Genomic DNA, 20,726 nt, shown 5'->3' on the forward strand with positions numbered 1-20,726 from the left:
TAGTATAAATGAATAATTTCCCTCACACCTGTTTTAAACAAAGCATTCTAACCTGCAACTGCTGAAGTCTCTGCCGCCTCTCAAATGCCAATAAACAGCCAAAATTATTGGTCATGATTAAATAATGTGCATAATAGTTAGAGTTTGGTTCTAAAATAAATAGGTTTGTTTTTCAGATAAATAGTTTGAGATCCCCTGCTTTAGGGTAACTATTACTAACTTTTCCTTTTACTGTGGTACTAGTGTTGTTATATTTATTTACTACAGTACTTATGTTAACTCTGAAATTAACAAAACTATGACAGATGAGGTATAATAACCAAAGGTGCATCAAATATAAATTTTTAAAGACTGATATAAGCACCAAGTACTTGAATCTGGGGGATGAAAGGAGCTAGCGTTATAGTACACCAGTACAATGTTTACTGTACATTTTTACATGTACTCTATGTAGGCTAAGCTGTGTTCAACTTCAGCAAGCTCATAGGCTGGTCCCCAGTTTCATCCTGAGCTCTGTGCGGAATGGGTTTCAGCATGGGTTTCCCTCGGGTTTTCCGGTTTCGTCCTACCTCCCAGAAACATGCCAGTAGATGGACTGGCTATTCTAAATCACCCCTAGGTGTGTGCATGGTGCCCTGATATCCCATCCAGCAGGTATTCCCACCCTGAGTCCTGTGTTCCTGGGAAAATATGATCCACTCATGATCCCACTGTGTACCTGACCAGGATGAAGCGGTTATTGGAGATGAATGAATTCAATGAATGAATGAATAAACGAATTCCACAGGAACAAAATTAAAAGTAATAATTCAAGTTAATTCATTATTAAAAGTAAAGGTAGTAAGGTTAACAGCAATAGTCTTGGTAAAATGTTAATCATAACAACTGTACACCAATGGATGGCAAGCCACAATTTTCACATATTTCTGTTCAAAACACTGTTCATTTTCTTGAGGAACTTTTCTACATAAAACTGAATGTAAACCATAAATCTCTACTGGGCCTAAATTAGGAAAAGCAAAGCAGGGCTCATCCATTTGAGTTGAAATGCCTCTTTAACTCTCCATGTTAGTTTCTTCAAACTTACACCTACATCTCGGCTAAATATAAATACAAAAATACACAGATGTGTCACGTAATGGAGTTGAGGACGGATGCAAACGCAGATTAGAGCTTTATTATATGAGAGACAGGCAGTCAATTCCAGATCGTGAAACATAGACGTGGTCATAAACAGGCAGTAGGTCAGGCGATCGGCACACGAGGATAAACACGACACAAAAACGAGGGCTAGAACAAGATCAAAACCAGGACACAAAACACGCTGAACAACAGCTTGGTATACGGAAAACACACGTAATACGTCGCAAAGACTTAGTGCTCAAACAGTCTCTTTTATATGTGGTGTGATTGTGTGTGAGATCGGATGCAGGTGTGAGTGATTAGAATGAACGTGAGTGTTCTGGGAATTGCGGTCCATGGCGGCCATGTTTGTAGGCCGCAGTGCAAGATGGGAAATGTAGTCACTGGTTTGCTCTGATATGACAACATGCTTGTATTTTTTTGTATTTGGAAAAGCACATTTTAATCTGAAGTAACTGTCAAAACATACCCAGGAGGTGATTCAGGATGCTCTAAAAATAATAATAATAATAATAATAATAATAATAATAATAATAATAAATCAAATATGAAGGTTGACATATAGGACATGGCAACAATTTCCCTGTAGAAAGGTGTTAATTAATTTTTCATTACTTAATAGGATCAGCCTATATGTATCACCATCCTAATATTTTGCCTCTTAGAAGGGTGGATGATAGCTAACTTAATATGAGGATTGCTTTCTGCTATTTGGGCTGGGATTTTGTTAACTGTGGATGTCTGTGCCATGGGGAGGTTAGTACATGGCAAAATCTACAAAACTGGGACTCAAGGGACTGTGTTCTTCACTCAAACTCTGTCCTCCTTTCTCAGTCTCTCTGGCCTGTCTTTCACTCTCCTGTCTTTCTCCTTAACTGTCAGGAGAATCATTATTCTCTTTCTGTGTCTAGCTCTTTTGTGCTTTTGAACCTGCATGTGTGTCCCAGGACACCCAAGCTGCTTATGATAATGAGGTTTTTTTTTTGTCTCTGTTCAGTTAGAAGCCAGTGAACAAACTGGAGCTAGCAGCAGCCACAGTTGAGATGAGGATAGAGAGAGAGCGTACAGCAGTGTAACACCCTCAGCCTCCATGGAGATATCTATAAATGATCTTGTTTGGGTTATTCTTTGTCGAAATTTACAGAGTAGAGAACTCTCTGACGAACACTGCAGCGAATCCAAAAATCTAGAGAGCGAGACAAAGAGAAAAAGGTCCCGCTTGTTTTGCATCTGTTCTTCCCATCTAAAGATTCTTCAGATTCCTCTGGCTTTTGGCTGCGCTCTCTCTCGCTCACTCGCTCTCATACACACACATACACACACACACACACACACACACACACTACATCCACTAGTATGAACGCAATACACTGCAGTTATTCCATAGAGTTTTCTTCAGACATGAAAATATGCTGTAAAATACCTTTGTTTTTATAGCTCAGAAGCCATATGAGCATTGATATTTATTCTGAATTGGGTTTTACCAAAGCTCTCTCAACTTTATGAATGAACCATGAGGATAGAGAGGGGGAAAAAAACAGATATGAAGGACACTAGCTGACTTCACTTTAAAAAGGAAATTAGCCCAGAACTAGAAAAAAGACACTGACGAAATAACTAAGAGACACATCTAACAGACTTGTACATCCATAACACCTCCTTCACCTTTAATACAGAGTTCAAAACAAGTCATCCTGTGCTTGAATTTCAGGCAGCATTATGCAGTGCATGTTATAATATAGAATTATTATGCAGCTGTAAACAAAAGAGCCTGTAAACAGTGATAGATATACACCGATCAGCCATAAGGTGAAAACCACTGACAGGTGATGTGAATAACATTGATTATCTTGTAACAGTGACAGTGTCCCCCTGTCGAAGGGTGGGATAGATTAGGCAGGAAGTGAACAGTCAGTTCTCAAAGTTGATGTGTTGGAAGAAGGTAAAATGGGCAAGCGTAAGGATCTAAGTGACTTTGACAAGGGCCAAATTGTGATGGCTAGACGACTGGGTCAGGGCATCTCCAAAACGGCAGGTCTTGTGGGGTGTTCCCGGTACGCAGTGGTTAGTACCTACCAAGGGAAGACAACCGTTGAACTGGGGATGGTACCTAAGGCTCACTGATGCGCGTGGCCCATCTGGGCCGATCCCACAGAAGATCTACTGTAGTACAAACATGCTGGCTTTGATAGAAAGGTGTCAGAACACACAGTGCGTCTCAGCTTGCTGCATATGGGACTGCGTAGCTGCAGACCGGTCAGAGTGCCCATGCTGACCCCTGTCCACCACCGAAAGTGCCTACAAGTGGACCATGAAGCAATGGAAGAAGGTGGCCTGGTCTGATGAATCACTTTTTTTTATATCATGTGGTTAGCTGGGTGTGTGTGCGTCGCTTACCTGGGGAAGAGGTGGCACCAGGATGCACTATGGGAAAAAGGCAAGCTGGCAGAGGCAGTGTGATGCTCTGGGTAATGTTCTGCGGAGAAACTTTTGGTCCTGGCTTTCATGTGGCGTTACTTTGATACATGCCACCTACCTAAACACTGTTGTAGGCAAAGTATACCCCTTCATGGCAACGGAATTCCCTAATGGTAGTGGCTCTTTCAGCAGGATAATGTGTCCTGCCACACTGCAATAATTGTTCAAGAATGGTTTGAGGAACATACAGGACTTAAAGGATCTGCTGCTAACGTCCTGGTGCCAGATCCCACAGCACACCTTCAGAGGTCTTGTGGAGTCCATATCACGACGGGTCATAGCTGTTTTGGGTGCACAAGAGGGACCTACAGAATATTAGGCAGGTGAATTTAATGTTACGGCTGATCGGTGTAGATACGATGGGGTCCAAAACTCAGACACCACATTGAAGAACTGGGATTTTTATTTACTGCATTTTTTCTTGTTTTTCCATTTAAGATTGGAAACATTTCAATCAAATAAAGTAAATGTTCAAGAATTTGAATATTTAATATTCAAGATTCTGCACTATTTTCAAGGTCTTTATTTAAATGGATGCAAATGTGTGATATTGACCATGTTAACTGCTTTGTACAAAAGGTCAGCTTTTCCTCATGGCAATCTCTTCTATTGAAGCATGTGTTCAGTCGACTGTGATGGATCTGATCTAAAAACGGATCAGACGTCTTTGCACAAACTTGTGGAGTCCATGCCGGCTCGAGCGCATACTGTCCTTAAAGCAAAAAGGGGGACATAGCATGTACTAAGAAACTCTGAAGTTCGTGTAAATAGTTTAAAGATTCTACTTTTCACTCAAGTTGTTGTTAGTGATATAATTTGCATTGAAATTAGAACATACTGTACATTACACTCAAAAATGGAATTTCTGCTAAATAGCCAGTGTTTCCACATGCTATAAGAGCATAATTATAACAAAAAGAAACGTATTGTAAACCTGTAAGCTGTTTTCCCGAGCTGGAGAAACCTGCTCACACTAAAACTATTTGGATATGTGATAGCGGCAAAAAATCAGTAAGTTATTTAGTGTATTAGTATTTCATGTGTCATAACTGGTCAGTATTATTAGACACAATGCAGTCTTCTTTCTATCCAATTTTTTTTAGCAATTACTTACATTATTTTTACGACCACCTGTCGTGGACAGCGTTTGTGTTTTCTACCTCGTTCTTTTTTTTCTTTTGTAGCAGCAGCACACGGTGTGTCCTCATTGGCCAATAAAAGTCGATAGAAGAGCGCTAGTCTGTGAGACAGAGCTGTGTTGGATTCTCCCTCTCATCCTCACTGGAGGAGCCACCTGTTCCAGACCAAACTGACTGTTTATTTATTTATTTATTTAGACAGATAGATAGATAGGTGGATAGATGGACAGATAGATGGATGGATGGATGGATGGATAGGTAGGTAGGTGGATGGATGGATGGATGGATGGATGGGTGGGTGGGTGGATGGATGGATGGGCGGGCGGGCGGATGGCTGGATGGATAATTTATTTGTCTTCAAAGAGGAAATTTCCACCGTGGCTGCATAGAAAACAATTTACTACCTGTTTTGTTGTTAATAATACCCTATTGCATTCCAGATACAGGATACACTGTGTAGAACAAGTAGGAGGCAATACGAAGGTAGAATATTGTATAATTCTGCTCCTTAACCAATATTAGATTAGTTAGCCAGCCGAAACCGTAGTTATTGATTGTTTTGTTAGTTTGTTTGGTGTCCCTGAAGTACATCTACTGTGGTACTAACCACAGTTTCAATCCAAGACATTTAACTACGTCAATACAATCTCACTGATATTTTTAAATAAGTGTTCAGCGCTTTGGTTTTTGAGTGGGAGGGAAGTCCATTCTCTCATTCCCGGTGCGATCGAATCCAGACAAGCTGTAACAGTCATGATCCGGTCTCGGTTATGAAGTCAGTGAGGTAGTGACGCCAAATTCCTATGCTCGTGCATACGATGATTCCACCCTCAGAAGCTCAACTTTTATTTGTTTCAGTTTAAAATGACTTCTCCTAGTCCTCCAGCTGAGAAGAAGACCATTGCAATGCAGATCGCAGTGCAGTTAAACCCACACCACCACCACACCCACGTATAGAAATCACTCTAACTCAACCAAACCGATCCTGGAGCTTACGAACGTGGCTCAAGTCAAGTACTAAATCAAACAAACCCAGGCTCCTTGACAGCTGTGGATTCCGGTGAGAAGCTATCGGCTGGACTACCTTCAATATTATGGCTGAGGCTTTACCGAAAGGAAAGCGAATAAACCAGATGAACCCGTGCTCCGTTCGAGCGATACTTAGAAAGCAACATTAGTGATATCTGTCAGTCGTTGTGACAGAATGTTTGGAATGCACGGCACAGAGCTTTGCAGGTTTACTCTGGCATCATAAGAAGGCGTTCCTCATTCTGAACACACCTTACACAGCACGTGAATGAATATTTGCATTTCGGCTGTCAGGATGGGAAAGTAGAGCGATCCGAGAGAGCAGATCTGAGATCGTATAGTGTATGCAGTGAAGCAGAATAACACTGAAGCATCACACTGTAACACACTTTCCTGGATAAGTCACACTACTACAGTACCACCACAAAGCTACGAAGTCTTGCCACTAGAACTCTAACCGCAAATACATTTCAGATGTCTAGTACACCCACACACAACCATTTCCTACAGACGTAACTCACCGATTTTAATCATTTTAGCGAACTGTAGCGTCTATGACTCAGGAAAGGTCATTACATTCATGCCACTCGTTCTCGCCTGAGGAAGATATCAGATTTTATTTTAATGGAGTCGGTTATTATACGTAACTAGATGGTGCCACTGCTTAGAATGCTCTTACCCAGCCTTTCCACAGCATTTTTCAAACAGTATAATAAAATTTGAATAAAATCAAGCCACCTGCACATATGAACACACTCAAATATCCGGAGCTATCTATAATACACAATCTGAGACTAAGAAAAGCATCGAGCAGGGGAAAAAAAAACACTGAAGTTCTCCACAAGCTCCTCCTATCACGCCTCCACAGAGACGAGGCAAAACCCAGGCACACGCACACACACACACACACACACACAGTGGAAAAAGAGCTTCACAGGTGAACAGGTGACTTCACAAGCAGAGAAAAATAATACATTCACAAAAACATCATTTAATTTCTCCATAGCAATATTCTGCACATATACATACACTAGATCACAAGGAGCATTCTCTCTCTCTCTCTCTCTCTCTCTCTCTCTGCATCACTGTCACTCACTCTCATCACCACACTCTTGTGCCTCTTCTTCCTTACCTTAGTTGTGACAATACACAGACAATCCATCGTGAGCCCGATAGCTCAGCCAAGACGCCAATTCATTGCCACTAATTCGGCAAGAATGGAGAGAATAATTTTTTTTTAGAAGAAGAGGAGAGAAAGACTAAGGCACAGGCAGAGCTAGCATATACAGAATGGAGCTCTTCTCTACACAGCTAAGTGCAACAGCAGCAGCTCCACACATGATGCTAGCAGGAGCGCACAGCGCAGCGCAGGCTGGCCACAGCCACACGGCACGGCTGCCTTTCACAGACACAGAGTTAGGTAGCGAGAAATAGAGAGAGAGAGAGAGTGAGAGAGAGAGAGAGAGAGAGAGAGAGAGACGAGGCTGCTGTTGCTGAGAGCACAGAGAATCCCTCCTCCACAAGATCAGTGCAGAGATCAGTTCTCACACAGTGCTGACTGCCTGCCTCATGAGAAAACAATCTCAGAATCTCAAATCAGCCGTGTTGTCGAACCCTGGAGCTTTCTGTCACCACACGTTAGGATTCGCCCCCCTTTTCTAAAGTGACGCCGAGCTACACGGCTTTAGCTCAAATCAAATGCCGGGAAATCAAAGAATCACTACAGTGAAAACAGATTCCACAGACTTAATGGCCAGTTGTTGACCTTGAATATCAAAAGACTTTGTATTTTAAGCACGTGAGCATTTAAAACTGAGCATTTCAAATGACTTGAATTGTCTACTGAAGCAAAGGCAAGAGGACGGTATCCAATGCAGCAAGACAAATGAGTCAAATGTGGAAGGAATGGATTTTTTATGAGCTGTCAGCAATGGTTTTGCAGTTAAAGATTTAGTAGTGATTTAAACTTTTAGTAGTGTGTGTGTAAGAGAGAGAGAGAGAGAGAGAGAGAGAGAGAGAGAGAGAGAAAGAGAGACAGCGCACATTTATACAGTCACACACAAAATGCTGGGATTTGTGATGTTCTCTAAGGCTTCAGGAATGAATCATACAGATGTGGGCTAATTCTGCATCCGGTTCTCTCTCTGCCGCACTCCGGAGCTAAATTAAGAACTCAGAACGCCGCTAATCTTATCACGATAACCCACAGAAGCGAGCGACTGAGAGGTGCGGAGTCAGTAGTGCTTATTCACACAGGGGCTGCTACGTGCCAACCACAACACAATGGACAAACCGACACACAAAGACGGAGATGGAAATACACTGGGATACACTACAGGATCCTGGCCTGGGTTCTCGGACAGTGCGAGATATCGCATCTACTCTAGATATGATGTCAGCAGTGAGGACAGTGCTAAAGGAGGACGAGTAAAATGCTGCTGTATCCTGTTGTAAGCTATTCAGGGGTATGAATCACTAGGCACATCGCATTTCAATTCGATTCTGATTCGAGACGCGAAAACAAAAAACAATTCTGTACACGTACAATTCTGTTCCGAGGTGTGTATGTTTAAAATGATTATTTCCCACGCATTCCAGTAGACGATATGTAAATGAAGCATCTTAGCTCTTGCCTAGAGTTTCTTCTGTACATCTTCCTATACGTCTTGCTGTTTGGATCCAGTGTGTGAAGCCAGTCAAAAAAACTGAAACTTGATCCCAACTTTCATTCCTGGATCATGTCCTGTGGAATCACCACACACACACACACACACAAATGTGTCCCACAGGCATGCGTGCACACTAAGCTGTTCAGCACACAGGTCTGAGCCGCTATAAGCGATCACTTCATGGAGATAGAGCACTTTAACTTCATTCACGTGACACTTTGCCATAACCTCACTGGGATCGTTAGCAAATGGGGCAGACAAGATAGAGAAAACAGACCTTATTTTCACCGTCACAAGTACAGACCTGCCAACCATGAAGAGGAACAATGCTTAGTCCAGGCTGGGGTGGATAAGGGTGTAAAAACTCATTACTTTATTGATGTAGTACTTTCACAAATGTAGTGCACGCACTGTATGTGCATGGTTTTACAGTAACCACCGGGCACTTTTTTGGTGGTTCAACCTAACATCGATACACTCAAAGACATTGATAGATTTTTATACCACGTTGATAGACTATATTTCATTACAATAATGAACTCAAAACATCAAAATCCTAAACATTTACCATGATTGAAGGTGAGGGCGCTGCGGCAGCACGTCTTTCAAGTGGAAAAATCCAGAGGAGACGAGGGGTTATTTAACGCAAGATGGGAAAAAGTAGGCGGGGCTTCCCGGGTGTCAGCTGATTTCAGAGAGTTCAAAATGTCTGCACAATTGTCAGTCGTTCCAGATGTCGATTGGAACATCTGCCATTTATGTTGGGGGGAAAAATATGTTGGCATATTCTTGTGTGATATTTTTAAGTGAGGAATCACAGAAGCATACTCAGATGTGATACAGACACCACACACACACACACACACACCTAGTTTTGAAGATGAATCCATTTTCAGGGCAGCAGGAGAGCCTGGAGCCTATTCCAGGGAGCTCGGTGGGGTACACCCTGGACGGGGTGCCAACCCATCGCAGGGCACAATAGCGCACACATTCACACACTACTGACAATCTGGAAATGCCTGTCAGACATCCAACACGTGTTTTTGTAATGGGGGGAGGGGGATTGGGACTAGAGTGCCCAGAGGAAACCCCCGAGGCACGGGGAAAACTTGCAAGCTCCGCGCACACAGGTAGGAGGCGGGATTTAGGTGTGAGGCAATCGTTCTAACCAATAAGCCACCATGCCCCCAATAATGGAGATTATAAATGTTATAGCTCATTGACATTGTATTTTAATCAGTGATAGTTGGTCTTGCTGTTAGATAGGAAGGCTAAAATCAAATATTTATCGATAGCTATTAGGGTTGAGCAATGCGTTATATCACAAGCTCTCATCAATGGCATAATACGAATGACGTGGAGCAAACTATCACACACACACACACACACATACACACACACACACATATTAGCCCCAACAAAGATCAAATCTAGGTGTGTAATCACCTGACATGGTGTCAATGATAACCTACAGTCTGGGTTAGAAAGAAATCAGCCCCAGCATCATGTCTTCACACCATTCTGTATATTTTTTTTATGATTTTCTCATGAAACTTTTTGGTAAATTGTAAGACCTAATGTGTCAATGTTGACATTTTTCCTTCTACCAAACTACCATATAAATACATCTGTGAAGAGAAATTGCTCGCGCTATTGTTTTGCGTATAGATGAGTTTTCATATACCATCCTTGCTAATATCAGACAATGTATTTCCATATTCATTTCATATTTACCATATAGTGCACTAATTGCGATGCAGCCATTTTGTTGTGTTGTCTGAGTTTACAGGAAATCATTGTATTCCCTGGATAGGTCACTGTATTAATACCGATCATGCACTGCGTACACTAGCTATGCACTAAAACACCATAAGGTATAGCAAATTCATTTCGACATTTATTTTGTAAATATTAACGTATAAATATAATTTCTTTATATGGTATCAGGATGGATACTAGAGCAACCAAGTTAATTATCAGTGTAAATAAATACAACAATTAATATTAACGACAACTAAAGGCAAAGGGTGCATGTTAATGGGAAGCACTATTTATACGTCCGCATTTTTGTGTTTTTCAAGTCAGTGGGTAGTTTGTATCATAGGGAGTCTTGACAATATGATCACAAACAGTTGAAATTGGGCTGATTGTAATGACATCATGGATTCATTTTTTTTAAATAAAACATGAGTAGAATAGTAAATAAACTGTATATGTGACTTTTTCTGTTTTAGCATATAAGCACCATGCAACTTCAAGAGATATTGTCATAGGTTATTACTTGAAATAAAGTTCACAGTGTATAGAAAATACTGGAAGAGTATCCTAAATTATTGGAACGGCAATGCCAGTTCATTCGCTACAGACCAAAGACAAGGTTTTAGATTAAAGAATGGATATGAGATGAGAGTTTTGGGATTTCAGTTTTTATTTCCTGGTAATTACATCTAGATGTGTTAAACAACATAAAACATAGAACCTTTCATGTTAGAACTACTCTTGCTTGCAATAACTGCATCAAGCCTGCGACTCACTGACATCACCAAATTGTTGGTTTCTTCTTTTGTGATGCTTTTCCGGGCTTTTACTGCAGCCTCTTTCAGTCATTGTTTGTTTTGGGGGGGTTCTCCCTTCAGTTTCCTCTTCAGGATGTGAAATGCTGCTCAGTTGGGTTAAGGTCTGGTGATTGACTTGGCCAGTCTAAATCCTTCCACTTTTTCCCCCCTGATGAAGTCCTTTGTTGAGTTGGCAGTGTGTTTTGGATCATTGTCTTGCTGCATGATGAAGTTCCTGTGATTAATTGGGATGCGTTTCTCTGTAAATTGCCAGACAAAATGTTCGTGTAAACTTCTGACTTCATTCTGCTGCCACCATCATGAGTTACATCATCAATAAAGATTAGTGATCCTGTCCCAGAAGCAGCCTTGAAAGCCCAAACCATGACACAACCATCACCATGTTTCACAGATCAGCTTGTATGTTTTGGATCATGAGCAGATCCTTTCCTTCTCCATCACTTGGCCTTTCCATCACTTTGGTAGAGGTTAATCTTGGTTCCAGAACTTTTGTGGCTAATCTCTGTATTTCTTTGTGAATTCCAATCTGGCCTTCTGTTTCTTACTGCTGATGAGTGGTTTGCATCTTGTGGTATGACCGCTATATTCCTCGTTCGAATGTTGGATTGTGATATCTTCAACCCTGCCCTGTGGAGGTTGTTGGTGATGTCACCAACTGTTGTGTTTGGGTTTTTCTTCACAGCTCTCACAGTTTTTCTGCCATCAGCTGTTGTTATTTTCCTTGGCCGACCCATTTAGTGTCTGTTGCTCATTACACCAGTGGTTTCTTTCTCTTTCAGAACATTCCAAATTGTTGCATTGGCTATGCCCATTGTTTGTGCAATGCCTCTGATTGAGTTTCCCTCTTTTCTCAGATTCAAAATGGCTTGCCTTTCTCCCACAGACAGCTCTCTGATCTTCATGTTGGTTTATCCTTTGTAACAACAAATGCAGTTTTCACAGGTGAACCTGAAGGCTAAAACCAAGAGTAGCTGTTCAGAGCTACTCTTGGTTTTAGCCTTCAGGTTCACCTACAAATGTGTATAAAGACTCCTACAAATTAGGCAGTCTGATACAAAATGTGCTATGTTCCATGTCGTTTAACACATCTACATATAAATATCAGGAAATGAAAGCTGAAATTCTAAACTCTCTTCTCATATTCAACTTTTGATCTCAAACCAAGATGTCTTCAGTCTACAACAAAAACAATTTAATTCGGCCTTAGATTCGGAGGGGACTGTAATTGTTTATAATTTATTTGAATGCCTCTGTGTGGAGTTTATGCTTCTTATGGGTGCAGATGAGCATAGCAAGACATATGAGATTGCTCCAGAAACACATCCAGTGTCAACTGGCCTTCAGTGTATAATGATGTAATCTGTCAAGTCCTTAATGAAAGAATGAAAGCATGAACTCTTACTTTTTTTTTGCCACTATACACTGAATTCAGGGGGGAAACGAATATACCACACCAAAGATAATTCATCAGTTTGGCAATTAAATCCAGATCAACCTAGAACTGAACCGAGAAACTACCATTTCTTTAGTCTTTGCACATATTTTAAAGTCAGTACCACTCGGTTCCTTTACACACACATGTTTCAGTGCTCCTGGGAATAGACCTCCAGCTTTATACACATTCACAGTTTTAAAAGCACCAAGCAGAGTCGCCTGAAACCTCCCACCTGCAGGTAGAGAACAGCGCTGCTGCATTTTAATGCAGCTGCCCTCTGCAGTGCCTTCATAAGGAGTTGCTGTGTGATTGTGTGTGTCTGTGCATGTGTGTCTGTGTTTGCTGCAGTGTGAGCAGTGTAAGCATCAGAGCTGTCTGTGTGGGCGAGAGGTGGCAATTACTGCAGATCCTCACGCCTCCCAGTCAGGAGTCAAACTGCAGAAAAGAATCCAAATGCCAACCCCACACGCACACACACACACACACACACACACACACACACACACACAAAACAGGCACATGTGAATGTACATGTAAGAATACACACGTACCTCAGACAGTCATAAGGCTTAGGATTCATGCAGAGCATCAGTTGACTAATTATCATTATAACACTCTCTCTATCTCTCTCTCTCTGTGTGTGCAATGCCCATCTATTACCCAGTAGATTTCCACATTAACATGTTGTGTTATGATTCAGTAACTGCTGCATTCATCACCGTTTGCGTGTAAAACCTTCAATCGCACCTTTTTTTTGCACCAAAAAAAAAAGTTGGCATCAGATATAATGTGTCTCTGTGTGTGACGTAATGGCTATTAAAGCATTCGTTACTCATTAGTGCAAAACATGTTCTGCACACACCTGCAACAACTAACTGTTAATGCAGAGGCACATTTTTAAATGAGACAAATGCACCTCTGAATCTGGAGCACTGGTTTTGTGCCTCTGCGCACTCCACAGGCCTGACTGCTCATGACATGCTGTTTAGCGTGCAGTAATTAACAGAGCCCTGTGAACGTGTGCACATGTGTGAAAGAAAGAGAGATGGAAAAAGAAGGATAAAGAAAGAGAGACATAATTATATAGTCCAAAAGTCACGGTCCATTACGAGCTGTTTTTATTCCATCAGTCAGTACGTTTACATGGACAACAATAATCCGATATTAACCCGATTAAGACGATACTCTGATTAGGAAACTAGCATGTAAACAGTGATTATTGATGACCTTAATCCGACTAAAGTCATACTCGAAGTAAACACAAATCGGATTATGACCTGTGGAGTATTCCTAATTTAATCGCATTACAGACACGTACACACCTTAATCACACTATTAACGTCGTGTGGGAGTTTTCCGCATTTTGTGACAGGACACGTACACACACGGCAGTGCTCAACCGTCTGACGGCAAACAAGAGAGCACGGCTGCGTCCGAAACCGCATACTTACCTGCTATATAGTATGTGAAATACATGTTTTTCGTCTACTATATAGACGGTAAGTACGCGGTTTGGGACGCAACCCACGGCTTCAAGCAGTCGTCTATTTGCACGTATAGCATGACAAATAGTTAACTGCACTTGAAGCTTTCTTAAAGTTAAAAATGAAACACCCAAAACTGTATACGGTGCCATAACGAAGACCAACTGTATGTCGGTACGTGAAATTCTGGAGGGAATGTCGGACGGTGTGGTGCGGTGACGTAATGACGTGTGCCGTTAATCAATCTATGTTCTATAACATGTAAAACGGGAACATGAGAGGAGTATTCTAAAAGCTACTCATGTAAACACCTTAATCAGAATATTGTCTTATTCAGAATAAGGTCAATAATTAGATTACTGCTGTCCATGTAAACGTAGTCACTAATGCACTTCGATAATGCAACTAAAACAGGAATACTCCACACGTCTTAATTCGATTTGTGTTTACTTCGAGTATGACTTTAGTCGGATTAAGGTAATCAATCATCGCTGTTTACATGGTAGTTTCTTAATCAGAGTATCATCTTAATCGGGTTAATATCGGATTATTGTTGTCCATGTAAACATAATGACTTATATTGTGTATAATTTTTTTTTTTTGTATTTCAATAAATGACTGAATGCTGCGTTGCACCATCTTGTTTATGGATACATAGTGATTTTTACGTTCTTGGCTACGGCAGTGTAACAGCTTACTTCCGGTCGCCGTAACCGTTCTGTTCGCAGCTGCTGCTTATAGTCCCTACTGTCTGTGAGGTCAGGGAATACACCCTAGATGGGATGACAGTCCATCGCAGGGCACCATTCACACACACACATTAACACACAGGAACTAATGAAGGTAGCAAATCCACCTAGCAGCATTTCTGAGAAGTTTGAGGAAGCTAGAAAACTCAGACAACCCCCACATGAACATAAGGAGAACATGCGAATCTCAGGATTGATACTATAAACTACAGTAACAGATTAATGGAAAAAACCAACATAAGGTGTCTTAGTAAAGGCCCTTTCATACCGAACGCAAAACGATTAATCGCCTTCGGCTAATTCACGCCTGCAGGATAGGTGGCGCTATCCAAGAATGCGTTTTCCGCCTGAACACTAGGTGGCGCAACCCACTATTCAGCTGATAAGCCTATCGTCTTTGACCAGAGAAGAAGAATCACTTAAATGTTGGCATGTAGCACCACAAGGCACACAAACTGTCAAGAAGCACAGAAAAAGAAAGAAATTGGATTTGAAAATGGATTTCGCTGTGACTTTTATCAAAAAGTTCTCTGTTCTCAGACACCAGTGATAACAAGAACCCAACATCCGTTCTCTTCTCTCTTCCGGAAAATTCTTCTTCGGGCGTTTACAGTGGTTTTCAAAACAGCTTTCTGTGTTATAGCGCCACCAATCTCGCCCTTTTGTGCAACACCAGCGACTCTGGGTACGTGATCTAAAGCTCAAATCTAATTAGATGGCCCGTTTCATCGCAGAAAAATCGCGCTTTGTCGCGGCGCGATTGATCGCACCCGGTGTGGATAGCGCTATTGTTTCAATTCAAGAGCGTCATCGCGTCGTACATTCGCGTCGCTTAATCACGCTCGGTGTGAAAGGCTCTTAAGGTGTTGAGCCACCATACTGCTCATGTTGATAGTTGGATCACGTCCTGCATTGCCAGTCAACTCAAGAACTTTTACTTTTCTGTTTTCTTTGCATATTGCAACAATGCACGAACATCACAGTCATAGAATGTGCGCTTTCAACTCCAATTTCCAACCCTATTAACTGATGCCTTTCCCATAGTTGTAAATGCAAATCCCACTTCAGTCAGCGTTCCAACTGAAACACAGCCAGTTGAGCAGCGTCTCTGACTGAAGATCCTGCCACCATTCAAGTACCTTAGATCTCTTCATTTGGCCATCTTGATAGTTGGTGCAGTTTTCAAGTCTTGCCCTAGATTCTCAATCATGTTAAGAGCAGTGACTGGGCTATTCTAACACAACCGGTAACTTGGATTCAAACCACTCCAGCGTATATTTGGCAGTGTGCTTAGGGTCACTGTCCTGTTGGAAATTAATCCACCCAAGTCTTAAGTTTCATTCAGACTGGAACAGGTTTTTAATCTAGGACTGCCCTGTACTTGGTTCCATCCATCTTGCCCTCAACTCAGATCACTCTCACAGTACCTGCTGATCATCCCCACAACATGATGCTCCCATCACCATGCTTCACTGTGAGGATTGTGTTCTCAGCATTGGGTTTTCACCAAACCATACCATAGTTCTTAGCACCAAGTACCAACAAACTCTGGGGCCTTCCAGGACCTGGTGCATTTATAGTGAGGTTTCAATTCTGTACAAATCCTTAACATTTAATACCAATTATGTCAATTTCAGTTCCAAGTTATAACACTACAACATGTATAAATAAATAAATAAATAAATAAATAAATAAAAAGTTAAAAGCACTGTAGCTCTTGGTCATGGACAGCATATTTTGTTCTAACATATAGGCAAACGTTATTAACGCCCCATTTTGAAGTACCCTAGACTTCACACCTTACTGATTGTCCATGAAGTTATATGTAAATGAGTTCAATGTGGGCTGTCACAGGCCCAGACACAACACCCTAACCATTATCAGCAAATGGTGCGTGTGTGTAGTGTGATGTCGAGAAAAAAACCTGGTGTTTAATGCCTCAACAGTCCAAGCAGAGTGGTTACATCATACCCTCATTAACAGGAAGAGAAATGAAAAGAAAATGCAGCATCTGGGAGGAAGATTTCTGGCTGCAGCACAGAGGCTTTTCCCGCTGTAAACACTACAGGCTTACAATCTGCTGCTTTCTGCACTAAACAGGAAGGTGACAAGCGTTTAACACACTCGCCAGTTACTGCATGGATGTATTTATATATACAGTATACTGAGCTGGTAAGCATCAATGGTGTTAAGTGTGTAAGGGGAAGTGAGTGTTTGTGTCTGTATTAACTCCCCAGGAACATGGTAAGAGTGTAATGAGTGTGTAGTGCTTTAATTGACCCCAGGGTAAGACTCACCTCCGCACTCGCGTTGCTGTCAGCTACAGGCTCCTCCGCATGGCTTTTCTCTATCACCTGCACATACAGAAACACACACACATTCACAAAAATATCTTCTTTTTTCCCCCCAACAACCTTATTACCCTTTTTTTTGTTTTTGTTTGTATATTTACAAAACTATTCTTAGAGCAGCAAGTCTCTACTCTCACATACACGATTATACACAACTTTGTGGAGAATAAGGCAGTGATACTCAATAAGCAGACCCCAGTCCGTGTCTGTGTCCTAAACGCATTTTTATTAAGTACAGAATTTCAGAGTGGAAAAAAAACTCTCTTATTTGTCCTCTATGGACCTTCAGTTTTGTGGAATTTTTATATTTGAGTACCCCTGGTATAAGGTATTAAGGTTCTGTATCGATGATTGTGTTGTTTTCCTGTGATGGTGTCACAGACAATTACTTAAAGCCTCATTTGGGAATTGTTTCAAAAACGGGTCCATTTTGGTGTCCATTTCTTTTTCATTTTTGTACAAATATATTCAATCTCAAAAATCCTGTTTTTAACTGTATATATAAAAATAAAAATAAAACATTGTCACTGTCCAATTGAAGCATACTATTCTTTTATAGATTTTAGAGCATGTTGCCGACTCAAAGCTCCAGAGTCCCCAAAGTTCACTTTGGTCAGGCAGTGGTGGCTTAGTTAAGGCTCTGGGTTACTGATCGGTAGGTCAGGGGTTCAAGCCCCAGCACTGCCAAGCTGCCACTGTTGGGCCCTTGAGCAAGGCCCTTAACCCTCTCTGCTCCAGGGGTGCTGTATCATAGCTAACACCGCACTCAACTTCCTAACATGCTGGGGTATGCAAAGAAAAGAATTTCGCTGTAATGTATATGTGACTCATTATCATTATTTTTACATTTTGTAGTGTTATAACTTGGAACTGAAATTGACATAATTGGTATTAAATGTACAAAAATGTACAGAATTGAAACCTCATTATAAATACACCGGTTCATGGAAGGCCCCAGAGTTTGTTGGTACTTAGCACTAAGAATTATGGTATGGTTTGGTGAAAACCCAACGCTGAGAACACCATCCTCACAATGAAGCATGGTGATGGGAGCATCATTTTGTGGGGATGATCAGCACGGACTGTGAAACTGATCTGAGTTGAGGCAAGATAGATGGAACCTAATACAGGCCAGTCCAGGGGCGCTGTATTATAGCTGATCCTGTGCTCTGACCCCAACTTCCTACCATGCTGGGGTATGCAAAGAAAAGAATTTCACTGTGCTGTAATGTATATGTGAACAATAAAGGCTCATTATCATTATAATTATCACTTGTTCTCCCTGTGTTTGCGTGGGTTTCCTCAAGGTTTTGCTGTTTTCTCCCACTGTCCAAAAACATGCTGGTCAGTGAACTGGCTGCACTAAATTGCCTGTATGTGTGAATGAGAGTGAGAATGTGTGTGTATTGTGTCCAGTAATGGTGTATATTCTTGCCTTGCATGTTCGCAGGACAGGCTTCTGGATCCACCGAGACCCTGACTATGATAAAGCATTACTAAAGACGAAGGAATTGCGAAAAGGTGGGTTCTGTTAGTAATCAGGTGATTACAAATGGGAATAGGTGCTTGACTGGCGATTGAGGAGGGGGAATCATGGGAATCTCCCAAAGTTGTAGACCTAGGCGTGACGTTCTTTATTTGCATAAAATCCAATGAAGTCACTCTTGCTTATTATATTTCCTCTAAATTTTCTGGAATTCTTGAATCAAGATGGGAAGTACATGACCCTGTCAACGAGAACATGTCCAGTTACGCCCCTGGCATTTGTACAACAGATGTACTGTATATGATGGGGTGGCTGTGTCTCAGGTGGTAGAGTGGGTTGTCCACTAATTGTAGGGTTGGCAGTTCGATTCCCGGCCCGCATGACTCCACATGCCGGAGTGTCCTTGGGCAAGACACTGAACCCCAAGTTGCTCCCGATGGCAAGTTAGCACCTTGCATGGCAGCTCTGCTACCATTGGTGTGTGAGTGTGTGTGTGAATGGGTGAATGAGACACAGTGTAAAGCGCTTTGGATAAAAGCGCTATATAAGTGCGCCATTTACCATTTTATTTACCATGATGCTATAGAGACTTGATCTTGGCTCTAAATGACTGAACACACCTTTGGAAAAGATATGCTTTCAGCAAAGTGCATCCTTGGAGAAATATACATTGGCCTTTCCAATTATTCCCAATTCCCAGCTCCTATTAATACATCTCATTTCTTTATGCTACTCACTAAATTAGATTCAATTCATTACCAACCGGCTACACTGAATATATTTCCAAAGAATCATTGAAATGAGTTAGAAAAGTGGAATCGTAGGTTCATGTCTCTTATTGCGTATTTGAGATAACAAGAACAGTAACTGACACTTCTTCTCTTCCGTTCCTAAAACACTGTATGGCTGAATAAAATACTGCAGTGAAAACGTCTAGGTTTGTTGTAAAAAACGCACACAATCCAAGAAATGACTGGAAATGACTGCAGTTCTGAGAAATCGGAATATGAAATATTAGTACTCATAATCATCATGCATAATACATAATATACACTTCTTACCACCCTTACCCCAACACACACACACACACACACACACTTCTTGCATAACATGATCCACTGATTTTAAGTCAATATAGCACAGTCACAGACACACACACACAACTACTGAGGTTCAGGCGACCTGTCTCCTCTGATCCTGGGGTCAGAAAAGGAAAGACATAGGGTAAAGAGAGAATAATAATGCTTTCTGATGTCGGTCCCTGCCCAGGTGACCCCGTTCCACACCAACAGTCAGCTCGACCATGACCGATCCTCGGCTGAAACGTTTGTCTGCTGCATTTTAACCAAGCCTGGATGGCCTAGTTAACACAGAGCACACAGGGAGGCTGACCACTAACACAAAGCTTAGTGAGAAAAAATAAAACCAGGCTAATGCTGTTTTGTTAACAAAGCATCAAGTTCAGATTAAATGCCATGCTTTATTAAGCAGCACAAATGCCACATTTCAGATGTAAATATTCATGAAATAGTCTACCTGAGTCTATTGTGTGCAATAATTTAAAAGTACAGTGACTGAGATGTAATGGAATACACTGGACCGTCCTCACAGAAGGATGGAGTGCATGAGGGAAGTGTGTGTGCTTACACAGCACTAACCCCCCCTAGTGGAAACAGCAATGCTGATACTCGTCTTAAATTCATTTGCATTCAGCTACATGAAAAACTTTCAGCTATTGTTTAGACAGGACTTACAGTAAGGACACTTAAGAGTCAAAAAGCCCCTGAAATCAAAATTTATGTTATGGATACCAATATGACAGTATATCTAGGAAGAAAATACCACAAAAAATGTTTGGGAGACATTCGTCTTTAAATTTTATACTTTGCTGTTCTCAATATTTAGCTAATCCTCAAGTTTGGCATATCTCGAACATTATTGGCTGCTGTGTAAATCAGTCAAGCACTTCAACATGTCGTTCCTCTGACTTCCTGTTTCGGAAGGAAATACGTGAATGTACCGAATCAAGTCACGGCTGTCCTTTCACAGGCCTGTTATTACTATTAGCCCATATGAAACAATAAAACAAAAAGAACATGTCAAGACTTATACCACAATAATTTTTCAACACTGACATTTTTATTCATTAAATAATGATACTTTTCACATTTAATGGTAAAATTGTTA

The 20,726-nt window shown here is 41.3% G+C and overlaps 1 protein-coding gene across 11 annotated transcripts in view; it reads right to left on the bottom strand.

The window, feature by feature from the left end:
- The window catches only part of dlg2 (discs, large homolog 2 (Drosophila)), a 287,192-nt gene that overhangs the window by 229,819 nt on the left and 36,647 nt on the right, over nt 1–20,726 (bottom strand). For 10 of the 11 annotated variants that reach the window (XM_053645021.1, XM_053645023.1, XM_053645030.1 and 7 more), the window contains one exon: nt 17,000–17,056. In XM_053645021.1, coding sequence (XP_053500996.1) covers nt 17,000–17,056 — 57 coding nt within the window. Of the gene's footprint in view, nt 1–6,921; nt 7,100–16,999; nt 17,057–20,726 lie in introns of those variants that run through there. The other variant, XM_053645032.1, reaches the window with a different exon arrangement.

The sequence above is a fragment of the Ictalurus furcatus genome, chromosome 16 (genome assembly GCF_023375685.1).
Source record: "Ictalurus furcatus strain D&B chromosome 16, Billie_1.0, whole genome shotgun sequence".
Lineage (NCBI taxonomy): Eukaryota > Metazoa > Chordata > Actinopteri > Siluriformes > Ictaluridae > Ictalurus > Ictalurus furcatus.